We start from the raw sequence: 21,896 nt of genomic DNA, 5'->3' as shown, positions 1-21,896 counted from the left end.
ACACTTACTCGAGATTATTTAGGAAAATACGTAAAATAAAAAGTTAATTTTTAAAAATAACGTAAATTTACATACACTGACTTGAATGGAAAATGCAATGAAATGAACGCCAAAAGTCTTACGTACTTGCAATTACTTACACCTACATGAGTGGAGCTCACCTTACGTGTAGGTATACACTTATTAAATACACAAATGAAATATATGAATAAAAATATTTACTCGACACAAGACCAGCTTCGTAAGATAGCTCCCCACCCCCAAAAAAAGACTATTTATTCGGGACCTGAATCCATTGATTTAGCCCGAGAAAAATAATCTGCAACCCTGTTATCTTCACCTGATATGTGCTTTACATTAATACAATATGGTTGCAAACATAATTATCACATAGTTAACCTTCAATTATTATTTTCATCTTATCAACAGTTAAAGAATTATAATCTGATTACACTATAATCTCTTTATTCTGTGGTTGATTTACATAGACCTCAAAGTTTTGTATTGCTGTGATTAGCACCAGCAGTTTCTTTTTAACTGTCGAGTAGGCTCCCTAGTGTTTCTTCAGCTTCAACAACATAAAACAAATAATTTGAAGAATTCCTTCCTCATCTTCTTGAAATAAGACAGTTCCAATCCCATTATCCGACGCATCCACTTAGATAAGGAATTTCTTGTTGAAATCAGGTGCTCACAGTATCGTTTTTGAAGAATTCCTGGTACTCGCTGGTCCATAAGAATTTTTTCTTGGGTCTAGTCAAATTCGTCGAGGAAACGACTACAGCCGACAAGTTTGGGCAAAAATGTCGGTAGAATCCTGCCATCCCTATAAAACGTTGTAATTGCTTACTCTTTGTTGGGGATGAGACTTTCCTTATTCCTTCAACGTTAGTGGCTACCGGGGTGATTAGTTCTTTTCCTACTTCAAATCCCAAGTACCGAATTCACTCTTCTCCATGTTAATCATAAGGTGTGCTCCTCCCAGCCTTTGAAATATCTTCTTGAGGATTCGGAGATGTTCTTCCTAGGTTGATGAATATACCATAATTTCGTCGAGATATACGCCTACTCTTTAAATTGATCCTAGAAGGTTATCCATCACTCTTTGAAGAGTAGCAGGGGTTATAAAAGCTGATAACAATTTTGCGTTGTTGTCCAAAAGAATTTGATAATAACCCTTAAATAAGTCAATATTGGAGATGAGCCTCACTTGTCTAATATTGTCGAGCGGCAATGGATAATTGTTAGCCACACCTATCAAATTCAACTTTTGGTAGTCCGTACACATCCTGAAAGATCCGTCTGGTTTTTTCACAAGCAAGCATGGAGAACTGTAAGGGCTAGAACTTTGTTTGGGTAACCTGTTTTGTAACAAATAGTCCACTTCTTTTCACATGACTTCTCAGTGATACAGAGACAGTCGATGAGTGCATTGATTGAATGGTTTTTCCATCGTTTTAAGGTGTATCTCTCGCTTTGTCAAGTTAGTTCGTTTCGGGACATCCAAGAAAATTTCCGAGAAACTTTTAATCATTCAGCTTAATTTCCCTTACTGCTCCTGGTTCAAAGGAGTCAATTTCTCTTTCAAATTCCGAATGACAGACGAATTATTCACTTTTCTTACTGCCCCTACCTCATATCCGTCGTCGCCGCTGTCACTAACTCACATGACAGTTTCAAACGGCAAATACGAGTAACTTCTTCACCTCCTATTCCCTTCAAAATAACTAAGTCTCCTGTGAGAGACTGCTCCACCAACAGGTGTACACCTCGTATCACCACACTATGGTTACAACCTGTGTCTTGCAATATCTTGACTGGGGCTTGTTCACTCACATCTATTGCTGCTAACATACCAGCATAAATATAGTTTAAAGGCAGCCACACAGTTTGTTTTTGTTTTTTTCGTCTTCGCATTCTGTGAAGTCGAATTATCCTTAATAACTTGGGTGATTACTTTTGGTTGGTTCGACCAACATTCCTTACTGTTATGGCCTCTCTTGCCATGCTTATAACAGACAATATTAACTTTCTGCATGACTTTTATGATACTTGAAAGAGGATGATTTGACGATTGTTGCTGTGGTACTATCGCGTTCTCTTTGGAACAGTACCAGTGCTACTTCCGCTGTAACTATTGAACTTGTTCACATAGTTATTACTGATCTGGTTTCAATGGTTTGGCGAATACTTGATATTTGGTCGGTGCGACGGTTGAAACTTTATGGTTGAGGAGGGCTTATGACTGATAATATATAATCTTCACACAACGAAGCGTCATTATCAAATTTTTTCACCTTTCTCTCTCTCAAGTACATTCGAATATGTACAGGAGTTCCTAATAGATATTGTTCTAGTACAATCAATTCTTCTAAATCAGCCATCCTCCTCACGTTACTAGCCTCTATCCATTTTTTAAAACATTGTCGTACCCTATAAGCTTAATCGAGGAAGTAATTTTCTCGTCCTTCCGCAAACTTCAAAACCTTTCATAATAGTATTCAAGGATCATCTGATACTCTTCACTTCTTCACACTCCTTCCTCTGGTCCTGAGTTAAGGAAAGATAAGCAATGTGTCCTTTCCCAAAGAGCACACTCTACAATATTACAGACCATTTATCTGCTGGCCATTGCATCGTAGATGTGACTGTTTCAAAATGATCGAAGAATTCATTGATAGCTTTTTCTGTGAACTTAGGAATTAACTTCTGGGCATTCGTCGTATTAAACATGGGATCGTGCAAAGCAGGGGTCACCTCTGTCTGCGTTGCTGACTTTGCACGGGCATTCAACAGTTTCAATTCCCTTGCGTGGCATGCTATTTCTCTTTCCTCTTTCTTCTCTTTTTCTTCTCGTTCTCTCTCTCTTTTTCTCCTATTTTCCCCGCATGTACTACATCTTCTTTGGCTCCTTCTGCTACCATTTCCCTGGCACGCCGTACTTCTTCCCTCTCTTCTTCTCATCTTGCTTCCATTCCCCTCCCTCTTTTTTCACGTCTTGCTTCCATTTTCTTTGCGCATTGGTCTTCTTCTGACTCTCTTTCTTCCCATTTTCTCTCTTTTGTTATGTATTATTGCAATAATGTACTGTATTACTTCAAATGTTACGTGTATTGCGCAACATTGCATCATATTGCATCGATAAAACATCTTCAAGAATGTATATAACTGAAATGATGTATTTTGATATTAAGGTTAAAGCATTTATTAATTACGTCAAAGATAGGATGTGATTCTATTTACTTTTGTACTGGAGTAGGATTTAAGTCTTTTGAGAGCGATGCTCTTTTGTTGGTTAGCAATGTTTTGGTTTGTCAGATTGTTTATGAGACGCACGGCGATCACAGTTGGGAGTTGGTTGTTAGAAGTCACAGAGCAATGTAATCACAAGAAGTCCATTAAAACAGATTTTGAGCAAAGCGAAAAATCTATTTTTGCGTGAGATAGCCATGTCGTCCTGATGGAAGGTTCCTTTAGTAGCTTTCTAAGGGTATATATGACTGCAGTGGATATTTCCAGAGAATTAAACTAATGGTTTTCAGAATTCTAACTTCTGGCGCGAGTACCCTTAAGGTTTCCCTTTAGGATATCGCATAATAACAGGGGATGTATTCTTGACACGCCACATAGCTATCTGCACCCCACATAGCGTTTACGCTTCGAGGGGGAAGTTGGTGGCAAGATATGGGAGGAGCCGTTACATAGTTCTCCTCCTCTGTTACTGTTATGGGTACTCGGATGACATAAGTGACGCCATCTTGGCCGCCATCTTGGCTGACGTCATCACCGCCCGCGAACTCCATTCCTTTTAGTATTAAGACCAGCCCCCATGATACAGTAAGATCGGGAGGGGGCCTGCAAAGTCCTAATAGAGAATAAAGGGCGGGTCCATCAGGACGACATGTCTATCTCACCCAAAAATAGATTTTTCGCTTTGCTTAAAATCTGTTTTTTGGGCTCAGGCCATGTCGTCCTGATGAAAGTGTACCAGCCTGCGACACATAGGAGAGTTCATTCACCTAATGGGGTAGCTGGGGGCAAACGACAGGTACTCTGAGGTTCTGACCCTAACTCAAAGCACATGTACTATGGCCCTGGGTAGGGAAAGAAAATCTTAGCCTAACCTTACCAAATTCACAATTCAAGGAAAGGAGGGCTAGGATGTAGCCTAGGCTACCTCAGAGGGGGGAAGAGATTACCTTATATGTAATGGTAAGCGGGGAGGTGGGAAAATATACAAAAGCCCCTAGGCTGTTTGGTTAGGGGCAGGGGAATCGACTACCTAAATCATCAAAAACGGATTTTGAGCGAAGCGAAAAATCTATTTTTGGGTGAGATGGCCATGTCGTCCTGATGGAAGGTTCCTTCAGTAGCTTCCTTTGGATATATATGACTACCATAATATTCCCAGAGAATTAAACTAAAGGTTTTCACAGAATTCTAACTTCTGGCGCAAGTACTCTAAAGGTTTCCCTTTAGAATATCGTATATGAACATGGGACGCATGCATTAACACGTCACATGGCCATCTGCACCCCACCTAGCGTTTACGCTTCGAGGGGTAAAGGTGGCGAGGTAACTGAGGTGCCGTTCCAAAGTTACCCTACCTTCGTTACTGTTATGGTACTCGCAACGTAAACAAACCGTCCGCCATGCTGTGTGACGTCAAGTCCGTCCTCATTCCGTTCTAGCTCACTACCTGCCTCCACGATACAATACAGCAGGGAGGGGCCTGCCAGGCTGAACTGGAACAGTTGGGCGGGTCCATCAGCACGACATGGCCATCTCACCCAAAAATAGATTTTTCGCTTCGCTCAAAATCCGTTTTTTGGGCTCAAGTCATGTCGTCCTGATGGAAGCGTACTAGAGAATTAATGTATCGTGGATTTGTTCCCATTTCAAGTGCCTTGTACTCCAATTAACATTCCCGCGGTCTGGTGACCGAAGAGACCGTGACATCTCCGTTAAATGTCACTACCAGAGGCATTACACTGATCTGGCATCCTGCCCCCCCCCCCCCCTGGCAGGGAAGGTCCTAATAGGACAAGAGGAATATCTCGAAGTAATCTGACGAGGAAAGACTCACCTGAATAAGAGATTGTGCCGGTCTCAAGACAGATCAGAAAGGTAAATATTTGTGTAGGAACAAATTTTATACCATTAGGTGAGTGTATATAAGGTAGTAGGCATACTAACCATAATAAACTCTAGAATAGGTTCAATAAAACAAGAACAGCAAAATATTTTCATGTAAAAATAGGAGCGAAATTAGATGCATATGGTAAATAAAATAAATATTTTCTTTGAAAATTGCATGGAAATATGGAAAATTATGTACAATAATAAAGTACGATAATAGACATAGATTTTTTAATAAGACGATGATGCAGAATCTGAAAGGGAAAAATTTTGCCTTTAATCACCAGTTCCTGAGGAACGCCAGTCTTTTAAATCATAATACACTTCATGTCCAAGAACATGTGGCACACATGTAAGAATCTATGTCACTTCACCTTGGTAAAGAACAGTCTATTAGTGACACCAAGTGTCCCTTGAAATCACTATGTATCGCACTAGGGTCAACACAGGCACCAGTTTGAGTTAAAGTCCCGAAAAACTCACTGTCCTACGCAGCACTAAAAAGCCGGTTTCATCACGCTACCTGCTACCACCACGAATCTCTTGACTTCGTGCACCTGCTTCGAATAGTGTTTGAAGAAAACTCTAGGGGACTTCCTTGGAAGAAATTTAGGGAAGAGGCGACTTTCCAGGGATCATGACCTGCGGGTGTACTGTCAGGATCCACTCTGCGAATAAAGTAGGTGATTTTCGCTCTTAGTTGTTTTAGTGACAGGTCACTACCCGACGTTTCTCCTTTAAAAAGCTGTCCTCCGCCAAAGTCTGAAGTTCTTCGAAGATAGACCTTAAGACTCTCCACTGGGCATAGAGAGACATCTTCCTTCAGGGGGCAGATTCTCCAAGGGCCCCATCTTTTGGTGGGAAGTTCATTTTTAGTGAGAAACGTGGGGTCAGGGAAGAGGGTAAGTTCCCCCGTGTCGGCGAACTGTATCTGGCCCTCTTCTCTTGATAGTGCCACTATTTCACTGACTCTGGCTCCCAAGGCGAGAGCAAAAAGGAAGATTACTTTTTGAGTCAGGTCTTTCAGAGGGCAAGAATCGTTGTCCAGGCTAGAGGCAAAATGAAGCACCTTATCCAGGGACCAGGTGATGGGTTTCGGTGGAGGTGCTGGACGGAGTCTAGCACACGCCTTCGGGAGTTTATTGAAGATTTCGCTGGATAAATCTATTTGGAAGGCATATAGAAGTGGTCTGGTCAAGGCCGATTTGCAAGTGGAAATCGTATTGGCTGCTAAGCCTTGTCCATGAAGGTGAATAAAGAAGGACATGCAAAAATCTATGCAGATTTCCGTAGGATTTTTTGCCTTGACAAAGGATACCCACTTCTTCCAGGATGATTCATATTGCCTTCTGGTAGATTTCGTTTTGTATTCCTCTAGGAAGTCCAAACTTTTCTTCGAAATCCCAAACCTTTTCTTCACGGCTAGGGAGAGAAAATCATGAGATGAAGATCCTTGACTTTCTTTGATGAAGCGAAGACAGTCGACTTCTGCACCTGTTGGGAGAGAACTGGGCCCGGCAGGGGGATCAGCTTGGGCTGTAGCTCCAGGACTAGGGGGAACCAGTTGCTCCGGGGCCACTTGGGAACCACTAGGGCCGCTGTCCCTTTGAAGGTTCTAAGTTTGGAGAGGACTTTCAGCAGAAGGTTAGGTGGAGCGAACAGGTAAATCTTGGACCATCTGTTCCAGTCTAGGGACATGGCATCCACTGCTTCTGCTTTGGGGTCCTCGTAACGGGCCACATATCGAGGAAGTTGCTTGTTGTCGCTCGTCGCGAAGAGGTCGATCTGTAGTTCCGGGACTTGACGAGAGATGAAGGAGAATGATCTTGCGTCTAGGGACCATTCCGACTCTATGGGGCTTGTCCTTGATAGAGCGTCCGCCGTCACGTTGCGGAATCCTTGTAGGTGAACTGCAGACAGATGCCACTTCTTCCTGTCTGCCAGGCGGAAGATGGGTAATAGCACCTGATTTATGTGGGGCGATCTCGAGTCCTGACGATTGAGACATCTGACTACTACCTAGCTGTCCAGAGTTAGACGGATGTGTATCGAGGGACGTGGGGATAATTTCTTCAGGGTGAGAAGAGCCGCCATGGCCTCCAAGATGTTGATGTGAAATGTCTTAAATAGGGGAGACCATGTTCCTTGAACTTGCCGTTGATGGGAGTGACCCCCCCCCCCCCCCAACCCTCCAGAGAAGCGTCCGTGTGGATGTTGAGCGATGGTGGTGGAGGTTGGAGAGGGATGGATCTTTTCAAGGTCCTTGCTTCTGACCACGGGCTTAGCAGGGAGTGAAGCCTGTTCGGTAGGGGTCTCTTGAGATCTCTTCGAGCGACGGATACGTTTCGTCTCCAGACTCCTGAAGCAATCTTTAGCTGTGCTCGTAGCACTGGGTTTGTCACTGAGGCGAACTGTAGGGAGCCGAGAACTTGCTCCTGCTGTCATCTTGAGATCCGTTTGGATTTGAGAAGTCTTCTGACAGACCCTGCTATTTCTTTCCTTTTCTTCAGTGGAATGGAAAGGCGGTGTGACTGAAGATCCCAATGGATTCCTAACCATTGGAACTTCTGAGCTGGAGCGAGGTGAGACTTCTTGGTGTTTATTTTGAAACCCAGAAGTTCCAGGAACTGGGTCACTTTGCTGCAAGGTTTCAAACATTCTTCTGGCCAAGTCGACCAGATCAGCCAGTCGTCGAGGTAGGCCATCACTTGGACGCCCTGAAGGCGTAGCTGGTGGACGATTGTGTCTGCTAGCTTGGTGAAGATTCTCGGACCCATGTTGAGGGCTTGGCTCTAAAAGCGTAGCTTCTTCGATGGAGCCGGAATCCTAGGTAGGAGGAAGCGTGGTGGTTCATTGGGATGTGCCAGTAGGCATCCGCCAGGTCTATTGAGACCGTGTAGGCCTTGTGAGGCAGTAGGGCTCTTATTTGTTGAAGTGTCAGCATCTTGAATTTGTTGTTCGCAATGAACTTGTTGAGGGGTGACAAGTCGAGAATGACTCTGAGTTTGTCTGAGTCCTTCTTGGGAACACAAAACAGTCTTCCCTGGAACCTGGTGGACTTTACCCTCTTGATCACCTTCTTGTTCAAGAGTTCTAGGACATATTCTTCCAAGAGGGGTGTTGATGGCTGGAAGAATTGGTGGAAGGTTGGAAGTGGTTGTATCCAGCTCCAACCCAGTCCCTTCTTGATGATGCTGTGAGCCCAAGGATCGAAGGTCCAGCAATCCTGAAAGGGGCGGAGTCTTCCTCCCACCGGAAGCACTTCATTGCTTCTGGTTTCCCGAGGGTTTGCCACCTCGACTGTTAGCTCCCCTTCCTCCTCTGCCCCTGGAGGGAAGGCGCGAGGAGTCTCTGCCTGAGCCTCTACCTCTGGGACGAAAGTTAGAGGACTGTCGTTCGTAGGCAGGGGTGAAGACCGGTGATTGCGACACCACCGGTAGGGGGACCAACTGAAAGGTCTGTTGCGGCTGTGTGACCACTTGGGGAGTAGCGGGAGCCGGAAACTGGCGTTTTTGTTGACGTTGCTGGGGTCTAGGTTTGGAGGATTTCCTCTTAGGCTGAGGGTCTTCTTCCTGAGAGGATTTCCTCTTGCGGGACATGCCCCACTTATTGAGAAGGTTCTGATTCTCAGAAGCGGCTTTGTCAACGATCTCTTTCACCAGAGCAGATGGAAAGAGATGCTTACCCCAGATGTTGGAGGAGATTAGTTTCCGGGGTTCGTGTTTTACTGCCGCGTTGGCAGGTTCTTCGGGCCCTGATGAAGCTGTACAGGTCCTTCATCACAGTCACTAGGTGGCTCTTTGCAAGAATCATATAGAGATCTGGGACTCTAACGTCCCCGGCCATGACCTCGAGCTGAATTTGATGAGACAGGGAGGAAGCCAGTCTCTCCTTTGTCTCTTGCTCCCGACGAAGAAGGTGGTCATTCAGGTCTTCATTGAAGTGATGTCCAGACACGTCAGGTTCCAGCTTCCCGACCGTGAAGGTAAACTGGATGTCTTTCCAGAACCTGTCGTGGGGGGGAAGGGTGAGGGAGAGAGGCCTACACTCCTCCAGGGTAGGGCAGGGCTTTCCTTCCTCCACTGCCTTCATGACCGCATGGAAGACCTTTTCCACGAATGGAAAGGTCGCAGAAGAGGGAGCAAGAAAGGACGGGTGCTTCTTACTCAGAGCCGGCATTTTTGAGTTGGTGAAACCGCGACTCTTCAGGTATTCTGCCAGCATGGCTTGGGCTTTTGAGTGATCGAAAACGATCACCTCTTTGTGCTCAGTCTCCTCGTTGGAGGCCGGTTCGAACCTGAGTCGGACGTAACAGTCCGGGTAAGCCTCAAAGTTAGGGAAAAATTCCACTTCTTCCAAAAGGATAGACCCTAAATTGTCGTTGATGAAGATTTTGCCAGTTGTAATTGGCATATGCTCGGCGTACCTCTAGGGGTTAGACTCCGAGCAGGAGCGAAGGTCCTTAACCGAGATCTTCTTCGGTTGCATCCATCCCATCAAACGACTGGTGATTTCTGCAGAATGCTTATTAAGCATCTCGTCCATCAATGCCACCAATACCCGGATGACATCTTCGGTGGCGGGTAGCAGGGGCTGCGATGCAGCGGAGGTAGAAGGGACTGGCTCCTCGACCACTACAGGAGCTGCTGGAGGTGGAGGGGTAACCTCGCCTTCCGAATCAGGGTACTCCACCTGATCCTCTTCTTCCTCCAGATCCTCACCCATGAGGGTACTCTCGGTATTGTCGGACACGTCCGACATCTTCACCTCGTCTAAACGACACTTGCTAAGCGTAGTCTCGATGTCGGGCTCAACAGGCAGTTGAACCAAGGGGATCTGATCCTGGGGAATCACAGAATCTGCTAATGCTTTCGGGAAAAGCATGGCCCTCATCTTCTCCCTGGAGAGATACGGCCCGGTGGCGTTCTTCTGGAAACAGCACATCCACTTGCGCAGTTTCTCTCGAGCATTGGCCCTGGCCTCCGCGGACAGAGGGTTGTTGAACGCCTCATCAAGGAGGCCTTTGTAGATTGAGCAGGACTGTGGATCCCAATACTTTAAGTTGCCCTTCTTTGCAGTACAGGGGGCGTGGGTCCGGCAAGCCCTATGCCCGTAGAAGTCCGGGCGGCGAACCGCGCAGAAAGAGCTCTCACATTTCAGGTACTCCTCCTGTAAAAGAAAGAGAACATGAGTACATGGAAAACAGAGTCATGTCTTACATTACTCTTAAACTTAAGATTCATTGATCTGTAGCTCTGTGTTTTATGTGACCTCAGGATAGGTGAGCTAGAAAAGAAGTAGGAAGACACATACTTGTGAATCCCGTCAAGCCAGTTACCGTGACCTTTTCTGCCGACAATTCCTTAGGACCTGAGGTTCTAGGAGAGGGAATGGTATCCCTATGGGGGAGCCAGACTAGGCTTCCTTATAGAGGAATTGTCTACAGAGTGGAGAGGGTCTGAAAGCGTTCAGAATCTTAGAGAAAAGAGAGGGAAAATAGGAGAAACCCCCTTATATTTGGGTAGGTCCCGGCAAGAGACTGCACTGAGAAGCACAGAGTATGCTGGAAACATTGTACTGTCTTCAGGGTATGAAATAGCAAAGAAGATAAGTCTGGCCATATGGCTGTATAGGTCGACTGCCGGCATGGGGCCGGCAGCCGGGGGGAAGGGGTGCTTGTCCCTGGAAGCCGCCAGAGTGTTGCCGGCAAGCCGGCGGAAAGCCGGAGGCAAGCCGAAGGCCTGGTCCGACGGGGTGAATCCATCAAGGCTATACACTGAGGAGCAGAGAGGTAGGAAACACCTATAACGGGCGACCGCTGGCACGGCGGCAGGTCGGTGGCCTCTGGCAGCCGGCAGGCTGTCAGCGTTGGTGAACCTAGCTGGGTACATAAGATGGAAGGTTGTCTGAGAAGTCGGCGGCAGCGGCGGCAAGGGGCGGCACCCGCCGGCAGCCGGCCGGCTGTCGCCTTAGGTAGTCCTCAGATAGGAACATCCTATGAAGAAGGAAGGTCACCTGGGGTGCTGGCGGCTAGCGAGGGCAAGGGGCGGCGGCCCCCGGCAGCCGGCAGGTTGTTGCCTTAGGTAATCCTCAGGTAGGAACGTCCTATGAAGTAGGAAAGTCACCTGGCGTTCCGGCGGCTAGCGCCAGCAGGCGGAAGCGGCAGTGGACCAGCACCATGATAGAAGAGAGAAAGATAAGGAGGGAAGGGGGAAGGGTAATGTCCGATACCCAACCGGCTTCCCTCCGGAAGGAGTGTACTCATGATAGGAGGGAATATGCCTATCACCCGGCGGCAGGGAGCCGGCAGACGGCTGGGTGCCTAAGGTAATCCAAGGGAGGATCAGAGGACACTCTAAAAGGGGGGTGGGGGTGGGGGGAGGGTGATCTTCTGCCGGCAGGACGGCTGCTAACACTACCCCATAGTTCGACTATGAGGGGGAAGTGTAGCAGAGCGGCCAGCCAAGCAGGAGAGCACAGCTTAACCTACAATTCTCCCTGAGGGGGAATGGTAGGACAGCGGACAGGGGTGTGAAGGCAAGCCGACACAAAGGGATAGAGTAGGGGTAGGGGACTAAGGGGGCAAAAGGGGTCGTGACCCTAAAGCTCCCAAGGAGTGGGAGAATCTGTTCGATGCTATACTACCCAGGCAGGAGAGAAGCGCTCTCCAACCCTAGGGTAGGTTAGCTCAGAGTAGGAACAAAACTGGTGTACTGTCCTAAACTATAATAAAACAGAATCCCCCAAGGCCTAACCTAAACCAGGAGATCTCCTCCTAGATTAGGGAGGGCTGGGGAGACGTATCGCTAGGCTACAGGAGGAAGGGACATATCCCAACCAAGAGCAGTCTAGGGGGAAAGGCAGGGCCCTTCCACCTTCAGTCTCAGTCGATACCTAAAGGGAAAGGCGTTCCCTAAGGGTGGACTGGGATGAACGATAGGTACTCTGGGATTCTGTCCGAAATCCCCCCATAAACTATGGTAGGGAAGAGGGAAGAACGACCTAGCCTAACCTACCCGAAATTTTTTGGGTAAGGGGCTAAGAATAGCAAGGCTACCCAGAAGGAGGTTACCCTAAGGTAAAAGGGGAGATAAGGAAGCATACAAGGGTCCCAACGTTGGGTTAGGTGTGACATGGATGGACCAGGCACGGTCCCTTGTATGGTCCCTAGAAGGCGAAAGATATGTGCAACACTGAATCTTGTATATGTTTAAAAAAGCCTATATCTTCATTAATATAACACTAGGAACACTTATTATATCATGCAGAAGCAAACATGAACACTAGGCTGCGGCCTATGCAAGGCTGAAAGACTAGTATGGGGTCAGCTAACTAAGAGTGCCGAAGAATACCATCAGCATAATATAACTTATTCCCGGTAATGAAGACTAAATAACTAATGATATTTAATTAGTTATAAGGCCGGGAAGGCTGTTCTGGCTAACTAAATAACGCATGCAAAGCGAACAGCTGCGCCGTAAAATGGCGCCTCCGGGCAAGGCACAGCTCGGCCACAAAACACAGGATTTTAGCGTAAAAAACCGTTACTCTACGGCCAGAGCTTATTTAAACAATACAAGAACCTGGTACTCAACTTTCCAGAAGAAGGCGATGCAGAAGGTTGAGACATAGCGAAAGATGCACAAGATTAAGGTTGATCACTAGGAACAAACAAGCTGAGCGGTGAGCTACCTAGAAAGGAATGAGGACGGACGTGACGTCACACAGTATGGGGGACGGTTTGTTTACGTTGCGAGTACCGTAACAGTAACGAAGGTAGGGTAACTTTGGAACGGCATCTCAGTTACCTCGCCACCTTTCCCCCTCTAAGCGTAAACGCTAGGTGGGGTGCAGATGGCCATGTGACGTGTTAATGCATGCGTCCCCTGTTGATATACGATATTCTAAAGGGAAACCTTTAAAGTACTCGCGCCAGAAGTTAGAATTCTATGAAAACCTTTAGTTCAATTCTCTGGGAATATTATGGTAGTCATATATATCCAAAGGAAGCTACTGAAGGAACCTTCCATCAGGACGACATGGCTTGAGCCCAAAAACCCCTTGTATACTCTCTAGAAGGAGGAAAAACTCATATGCAATCACTGAATCTTATATGTATAATTGCCTAATATCTTCATTTAATAAAATAACACCAGGAACATATATTATATCATGCATGAAAGTAAACTAAAGCGCCTAGGCTAGTATGCCTAGGCGACTAGCCTAGCATCTCTAGCGTCATAAATTCGGCTACCTACACTCCCCGAAATTAAAGAATACTATCGGCATAATATAACTAATTCCTAGCAATGAAGACTAAATAAGTAATACTGATAATTAGTTAAGAAACCGGGATAGTCGTTCTGACTAACTAAATAAAGCATGCGATGCGAAAGACAGTATCAGAGACACCTTCGGTTAGGCAATAGCTCCGCCACAAAACACAGTATTTTTGTCATAGAAAAGCGTTACCTTACGGCCAGAGCTAATTTATACAGTATAAGAATTAAATACTCAACTTTCCTGAGACAGAAGAAGCTGAAGATTGCGACATGGCTGCAGTAAATAGCGAAACAACTGGGAAAAACACCTGGTCAAACAAGCTACTACAAAAGGAATGGAGTTCGAGGGCGGTGATGACGTCAGCCAAGATGGCAGCCAGGATGGCGTTGCTTATGACATCATCCGAGTACCCATAACAGTAACGGAGGAGGAGAACTTTGTAACGGCTCCTCCCATATCTTCCCACCAACTTCCCCCTCGAAGCGTAAACTCTATGTGGGGGGCAGATAGTTATGTGGCGTTTAAAGAATACCTCCCCAGTTATTATGCGATATCCTAAAGGGAAACCTTAAGGGTACTCGCGCCAGAAGTTAGAATTCTGGAAACCTTTAGTTTAATTCTCTGGGAATATCCACTGTAGTCTTATACCCCCTTAGGAATTTACTAAAGGAACCTTCCATCAGGACGACATGGCCTGAGCCCAAAAATGTATTTTCGAGAATACCAACATATCATTAAACACCACCAAGAAAAATCGGCGACATCAGATGGAATCCACTGGATAATTACTGATAATTATTAACTCATTTACAGGTGAGCGATAAGCTGAAATCATCAGACAACATACAACCTACATTACACTGGCGACGACCAGGAGGACGAATACACGCAGAGGAAACATTACAAGAGAAGCAGAAGAAACATTGGGGCCTTTGTAGATCAGTGGCCAGAAGCGGAAGAAGAAGCTAATGAAGATTTCCCATGCAGCCAACTAACCCGAATTTCATCAATCACAAGCAAACAGAAGGAAAACAAAGTGAATTTTAAAATTGGGTAGGATACTGAAAAGGTAGGAAGTTACAAGGTGACTTTAGAACAGTAGCTTAACCTAATCTAGGTATCAAGGTAAACACTCAAAATGCCTTTTGACATTGAACATCCTGAATGATTTAGCATCACAGCTGAACCCAATTCTGTTGCAACACGATGGCAACAATGGTGTGAGGAATTTAAGATTTACTTAGAAGCATTAGGGAATATGAAGGATCCCCAAAAGAAGGCATTATTACTTCATACAGCAGGTAGAGAAGTTCGGGAAGTGTTTAAGACATTGCAGCCTACAGATGACCCAAGTGAAGTTACAATTAAGGCTATTATCACATATTTTGCTCCTCAGGTCAATGAATTTTATGAAATGTATCAATTTACAGACAGGCATATCAGAGAGAAAATGATAGTTTAGATGCATTTGTGACTAGACTAAAGAATTTAAATTTCTAGATTTAGAAAATTTTATCATAGATCAAGTTATTGCACACTGCACATCACAATAGCTAAGAAAGAAATTATTGCAAGATAAAAATTTAACATTAGAAAAGGTATTGATAACCGGCAGAGCTTTAGAAACATCAAATAGGCAAAGTAACATAATAGGTATTACTACAAGCAATAGAATGGAAAATTCTAAAAAGAGTACAATAGGTTCCAAATGGAAAAACAGTGCGAATCGGAGAAGGAATATGTCAAAGCCTAGTCATAGAAAAGTGCCTAACACTAATGTTCATAAATATCAGAATCAGGCCTATACCCAGAAACAACAGGAAAAACCAAGGTGTTATAGGTGTGGTAAAACTGATCATCTTGCATATGAAGCAGAGAAATGCCCTGCTACTGGACAAACATGCAAGAATTGTAGAAAGATTGGTCATTTTGCAACTGCTTGTAGATTCCCTAAACCGTACACAAAGAAAATAAATGCTACAGTTGATACTATTGGTCAAGAGAATAATGCGAAAAATGTTCATGATAGTCAGGTTAGGTCAGAAACTGATTTTGTGGTTCGCATAAATTCTGTCAATAAAAATGCAAAGAAATATATCGTGGTAGAGGTAATCATAAATGGTAAACCTATTTGGATGCAAGTTGACTCAGCAGCCGATGTATCAATTATGTCTAAGAAAACAGCTAAAAGCACTCCTATTTTGTTATTAGAAGATACAAATAGAGTTTTGAAAGGTTATAATGGTTTTGATAAATAGGTGCTTCGAACGTAGAAGTACAGTACAAAGAACAGAAATTAGAGAGAATGCCATTAACAGTAGTAAAATATAAAGTACAAACTTTGCTAGGCATAGATTGGCTACAGTATTTGAAGATAGATTGGCCTAGTATTTTAAAGGTTACAGGTAGACAAGATGAACACAAAAATGAAATGTCTGTGGATAATATTATATCAGAGTTTCAAGACGTATTTGGAGATAAAGTAGGTACAATGAAGAACGCAAAGGCAATTTTAGTTTTGAAACCTGAGAGTGCTCCTAGATTTTGTGCTCCCAGACCAGTACCGTATGCATTGAAAAGTGCAGTTGAAACAGAAATCAGGAGATTAGAAAATGAATGTTCCTGGGAAAAGGTTACATATTCAAATTGGGCTACTCCATTAGTACCTATTGTGAAGGAAAGTGGACAGGTTAGGTTATGTGGAGATTACAAAACGGATTTTGAGCGAAGCGAAAAATCTATTTTTGGGTGAGATAACCATGTCATCCAGATGGAAGGTTCCTTCAGTAGCTTCCTAGGGTATATTTAACTACAGTGGATATTCCCAGAGAATTAAACTAAAGGTTATCACAGAATTCTAACTTCTGGTGCGAGTACCCTAAAGGTTTCCCTCTAGGATATCGTATATCAACAGGGGACGCATGTATGAACACGCCACATAGCTATCTGCACCCCATATAGAGTTAACACTTCGATATGGAAAGGTGGCTGAGTAACTGAGGAGCCGTTCCAAAGTTACTCTCATCCGTGGCTAATTTTGGTACTCGAGACGTAAACAAACGGGCGCCATTGCTAAATGACGTCACGTCCGGCCTCATCCTGAGCTCAGCTCCTACCAATATCCGCGATACAGTAGGTCAGGGAGGGGCCTGAAAGGCTGAACTAGAATAGACGGGAGGGTCCATCAGGACGACATGGCTATCTCACCCAAAAATAGATTTTTCGCTTCGCTCAAAATCTGTTTTTTGGGCTCAAGCCATGTCGTCCTGATGGAAGTGTACCAGAGAATTAATGTATCGTGGATTTTTTCCCCTTTAATCCAAGTGCCAAGGGCTTCGAACAGTATTATAGTACATGTCCTTACCAGAGATTCTATGATGAACTGGTTTCCTGCCCCCCTGGCAGGGAAGTCCTGGTGGACAATAGGAACATCTCGAAGCGATCATTGAAGAACTACTCACCCGGTGGAGAGATCATGCTGGTCTCGGAGACAGGACAAAGGTTAATATTCGAGTAGGAATATTATCAAAGCATAAGTAAGTATATAACATAATTACTACTCACCTGGTGGAGAGATCATGCTGGTCTCGGAGACAGGACAAAGGTTAATATTCGAGTAGGAATATTATCATGGCATAAATGAGTATATAACATAATTACTTATATCATTCTTTAGATCATACATTAAAGAGGTAAATGAAACTATAAAAATCATATATTTCTTAATAAGGAATAGGAGCGAAAGGAGACGCTCATGGTAATAAAATAGACATTTTATTTTTAAGATTGCAGATCATTAGGGAAGTAATTACAATAATGATTATAAAATTTATTTACAGTAATAATGAATAATGTACATAGAAATGAAAGACGGTGATCTTGAGTCGGAAAAGAAAAGTTTGCTTTTTAGAAACACAAGTTCCCAGAGGAACGCCAGTCTTTTAAAGTTCAAAAGAAAAACACTGGGGCACGCATGTAAATTTCTATGACATTTCACCTTGGTAAAGAACAGTCTATTAGAAACACAAAGTGTCCATTAAATCACTATGTATCACGATAGGGTCAACACAGGCACCCGTAGAGTTAGAGTCCCAAGTAACTCACTGTTCTATGCAGATTTAAGCAGCAGGTTTCATAACACTACCTGCAGCTACCACGAAATGTTTCACTTCGTGCACTTGTTTTGCGTAGTGCTTGAAGAAAACGCGCGATGATTTCCAGCCTGTAAAGCTCTTGAGGCTTTCAAAATCCATACTCTGGAAGAAATTCAGAGAAGAAGCGACTTTCCTAGGATCGTGACCTGCGGGTATACTGTCAGGATCCGCTCTGCGAATGAAGTAGGTGATTTTCGCTCTTAGTTGTTTCAGTGACAGGTCGCTACCCGATGTTTCTCCTTTGAAGAGTTGTCCTCCACCGAAGTCTGAAGTTCTTCGAAGATAGACCTTAAGACTCTCCACTGGGCATAGAGAGACATCTTCCTTCAGGGGGCAGATTCTCCAAGGGCCCCATCTCTTGGTGGATAGTTCATTCTTGGCGACAAACGTCGGATCGGGGAAGAGGGTAAGATCTCCTGTCTCGGCGAACAGGATATGACCCTTTTCTCTTGATAATGCCACTATTTCACTGACTCGGGCTCATGAGGCGAGAGCAAAAAGGAAGATAAATTTTTGAGTCAGGTCTTTCAGAGGGCACGAATCGTTGTCCAGGCTAGAAGCAAAATGGAGCACCTTGTCCAGGGGCCAGGAGATAGGTTTTGGTGGAGGTGCTTGGCGTAGTTTAGCGCATGCCTTTGGCAGTTTATTGAAGATATCACTGGACAGATCAATCTGGAAGGCAAATAGGAGTGGTCTAGTCAAGGCCGATTAACAAGTGGAAATCGTATTGGCCGCTAAGCCTTGTCCATGAAGGTGAATAAAGAAGGACATGCAAAAATCAATGGTGATTTCCGTAGGATTTTTTGCCTTGACGAAGGAAACCCACTTTTTCCAGGAAGATTCGTACTGCCTTCTGGTAGAGTCTGTCTTGTACTCCTCGAGGAAGTCTAAGCTTTTCTTCGAGATCCCAAACCTTTTCTTTGCGGCTAAGGAGAGAAAATCATGAGATGAAGGTCCCTGACATTCAGTGATGAAGCGAAGACAGTCGACTTCTGTACTTGTTTTGAGAGAGGACTGGGCCCGGGAGGGGGATCAGCGTGGGCTGCAGCTCCAGGACCAGGGGATACCAATTGCTCCAGGGGCACTTGGGAGCCACTAGGGCCGCTGTCCCTTTGAAGGTTCTCAGTTTGGATAGGACTTTCAGCCGAAGGTTGGGAGGAGGGAACAGGTAGATCTTGGACCATCTGTTCCAATCCAGGGACATGGCATCCACCGCTTCTGCCTTGGGGTCCTCGTACCGGGCCACATATCGAGGAAGTTGATTGTTGTCGCTCGTCGCGAAGAGATCGATCTGAAGTTCCGGGACTTGATGAGAGATGAAGGAGAATGATCTTGCGTCTAGAGACCATTCCGACTCTATTGGGCTTGTCCTTGATAGAGCGTCTGCTGTCACGTTGCGGAATCCTTGTAGGTGAACTGCAGACAGGTGCCATTTTTTCCTTTCTGCCAAACAAAAGATAGGGAGAAGTACCTGATTTATCTGGGGCGATTTCAAGCCCTGACGATTGAGACATCTGACTACCACCGAGTTGTCCAGAGTCAGACGGATGTGGATCGAGGGAGGCGGGGAGAGTTTCTTCAGGGTGAGAAGAACCGCCATGGCCTCCAAGATGTTGATGTGAAACGTCTTGAATAGGGGAGACCATGTTCCTTGAACCTGCTGTTGATGGGAGTGACCTCCCCAACCCTCCAGTGAAGCGTCCGTGTGGATGTTGATCGATGGAGGAGGGTGTTGAAGAGGGATGGACCTTTTCAGGGCCTTTGCTTCTGACCACGGCTTTAAAAGTAAGCGAAGTCTGTTCGAAAGCCGTCTCTTGAGGTCTCTTCGAGCGATGGATGCAAATCGTCTCCAGACTCCCGCGGCATCCTTTAGCTGTGCGCGAAGCACTGGGTTTGTCACTGAGGCGAACTGTAGAGGGCCGAGAACTAGTTCCTGTTGGCGTCTTGAGATCCGTTTGGATTTTAAAAGCCTTCTGACAGACCCTGCTATTTCCTTCCTTTTCTTCTGTGGAATGGAAAGGCGGTGTGACTGAAGGTCCCAATGGATTCCCAACCATTGGAACTTCTGAGCTGGAGAGAGGCAAGATTTCTCGGTGTTTATCTTGAAACCCAGATGCTCTAGGAACTGGGTGACTTTGTTGCAGGCTCTCAGACAACCTTCGGGCGATGTCGACCAGACTAGCCAGTCGTCTAGGTAGGCCATCACTTGGACGCCCTGAAGACGTAGCTGTTGGACGATTGCGTCTGCCAGCTTGGTGAAGATTCGTGGAGCCACGTTGAGCCCGAAGGGCATGGCCCTGAAGGCGTAACTTTTCCTTTGGAGTCGAAATCCTAGGTAGGATGAAGCGTAGTGATTCATTGGAATGTGCCAGTAGGTATCCGCCAGGTCTATGGAGACCGTGTAGGCCCTGTGAGGCAGAAGGGTCCTTATCTGTTGCAGAGTCAGCATCTTGAATTTGTTGTTCGCAATGAACTTGTTGAGAGGGGATAAGTATAGAATGACACTGAGTTTGACTGAGTCTTTCTTGGGAAAACAAAAGTCTCCCTTGGAACCTGGTTGACTTTACCCTCCTGATCACCTTCTTGTTCAAGAGTTCCAGGACATATTCTTCCAGGAGGGGGGTTGACTGTTGGAAGAATTGCTGGTTGAATCCAGCTCCATCCCAGTCCTTTCTTGGCGATGCTGTGTGCCCAAGGATCGAAGGTCCAACGATCCTGGAATTGGCGGAGTCTTCCTCCCACCGGAAGCACTTCATTGCTTCTGGTGTCCCGAGGGTTTGCCACCTCGGCCGCTAGCTCCCCTTCCTCCTCTGCCTCTGGAGGGACGGCGAGAAGAATCTCTGCCAGAGCCTCTGCTGGAGCCCCTACCTTTGGGACGAAAGGTAGTAGAATGTTGCTCATAGGCAGGGGTGAAGACCGGTGACTGCGGCACCACCGGCTGGGGGACCAGTTGAAAGGTCTGCTGTGGCTGTGTGGCCACTTGGGGAGTAGCGGGACCCGGAAACTGACGTCTTGGTTGACGTTGCTGGGGTCTAGGTTTTGAGGATTTCCTCTTAGGCTGAGGGCCATCGTCCTGAGAGGACTTCCTTTTTCGGGACATGCCCCACTTGTGGAGAAGGTTCCAGTTCTCCGTGGCAGCTTTGTCCACTATCTCTTTCACCAAGGCAGACGGGAAGAGATGTTTGCCCCAGATGTTGGAGGAAATCAGTCTCCGGGGTTCGTGTTTCACCGTTGCACTGGCGAATACGAATTCCCTACAGGGTCTGCGAGCCGTAGCGAAAATGTACAGATCCTTGGTCACAGTCGCCAGGTGTGACTTAGCAAGGACCATGTAAAAGTCCGGGACTCTGGTGTCCCCGGCCATGAGTTCTAGCTGTACCTGATGTGACAGCGAAGCGGTGAGTCTCTCCTTAGTATCCTGTTCCCTAAGGAGATGATCATTCAGTCGTGGGAGGTCCTCGTTGAACTGACGACCAGCCACATCAGGTTCTAGTTTCCCTACCGTGAAAGTAAGCTGGACGTCTTTCCAGTACCTGTTATCGGGGGGAAGAGTGAGGGAGAAGGGTCTGCACTCCTCCAGTGCAGGGCAAGGCTTCCCTTCCTCCACAGCCATCATGACCGCTTGGAAAGCCTTTTCAGCGAAGGGGAAGGTCGCAGTAGCTGGAGCAACAAAGGTTGGATGCTTCTTGCTCAGGGCTGGCATCTTGGTGTTTGTGAAACTCCGACACTCCACTGCTTGAGCTAGCATAGCTTGGGCCTTCGCGAGATCGAACACTATCACTTCCTTAGGTTCGGTCTCTTGTTTTGAGGCTGGTTTGGACCTGAGCCGGACGTAACAGTCCGGATAAGCCTCAAAGTTCGGGAAAAACTCCACTTCTTCCAGAAGAATAGAGCCAACCCTTTCACTAATGAAGATTTTGCCAGTAGTGATTGCCATATGCTCGGCGTATCTCCAAGGGTTAGCTTCCAAGCAGGTGGGGAGGTCCTTAACCAAAATCTTTTGCGGTTGTTTGAAACCGACGAGAGTTGTCCGGAATTGTTCCTGGGTCTCTCTCAGCTTCTTGTCCATGAGGGCTTCAACCATTCTGAAGACCTCTTGAGTGGCCAATGGAAGAGGATCCGGGGTGGCGGAAGTCGAAGGAACAGGTTCCTCGGATGGCACTGGAGTTGCTGGGGGAGCTGGAGCGACCTTGTTCTCCGAGTCAGGTTATTCCACCTGATCTTCCTCATAGTCGAGCTCTTCACCCATGAGGTTCTTCTCCGCTTCTTCTGACACCTCCGACATACGTTCCACGTTGTCGGAATCAAGATGGCACTCAC

At 45.9% G+C, this 21,896-nt stretch overlaps 1 protein-coding gene across 1 annotated transcript in view; it reads right to left on the bottom strand.

Annotated features, from left to right (window-relative positions):
- Positions 1 to 1,917, bottom strand: part of LOC137619632 (facilitated trehalose transporter Tret1-2 homolog) — a 21,120-nt gene extending 19,203 nt beyond the window's left edge. The window contains exon 1 of the mRNA XM_068349829.1: positions 1,668 to 1,917. Within this exon, the coding sequence (XP_068205930.1) occupies positions 1,668 to 1,917 (250 nt within the window). The remainder of the gene's footprint in view (positions 1 to 1,667) is intronic.
- Positions 1,918 to 21,896: the final 19,979 nt, after the last annotated feature.

Source organism: Palaemon carinicauda, chromosome 2 (genome assembly GCF_036898095.1).
Source record: "Palaemon carinicauda isolate YSFRI2023 chromosome 2, ASM3689809v2, whole genome shotgun sequence".
In the NCBI taxonomy this organism is placed as follows: Eukaryota; Metazoa; Arthropoda; class Malacostraca; order Decapoda; family Palaemonidae; genus Palaemon; species Palaemon carinicauda.
Note: the sequence above shows the minus strand (reverse complement) of the source record. Positions and strands in the feature narration are given on the sequence as shown.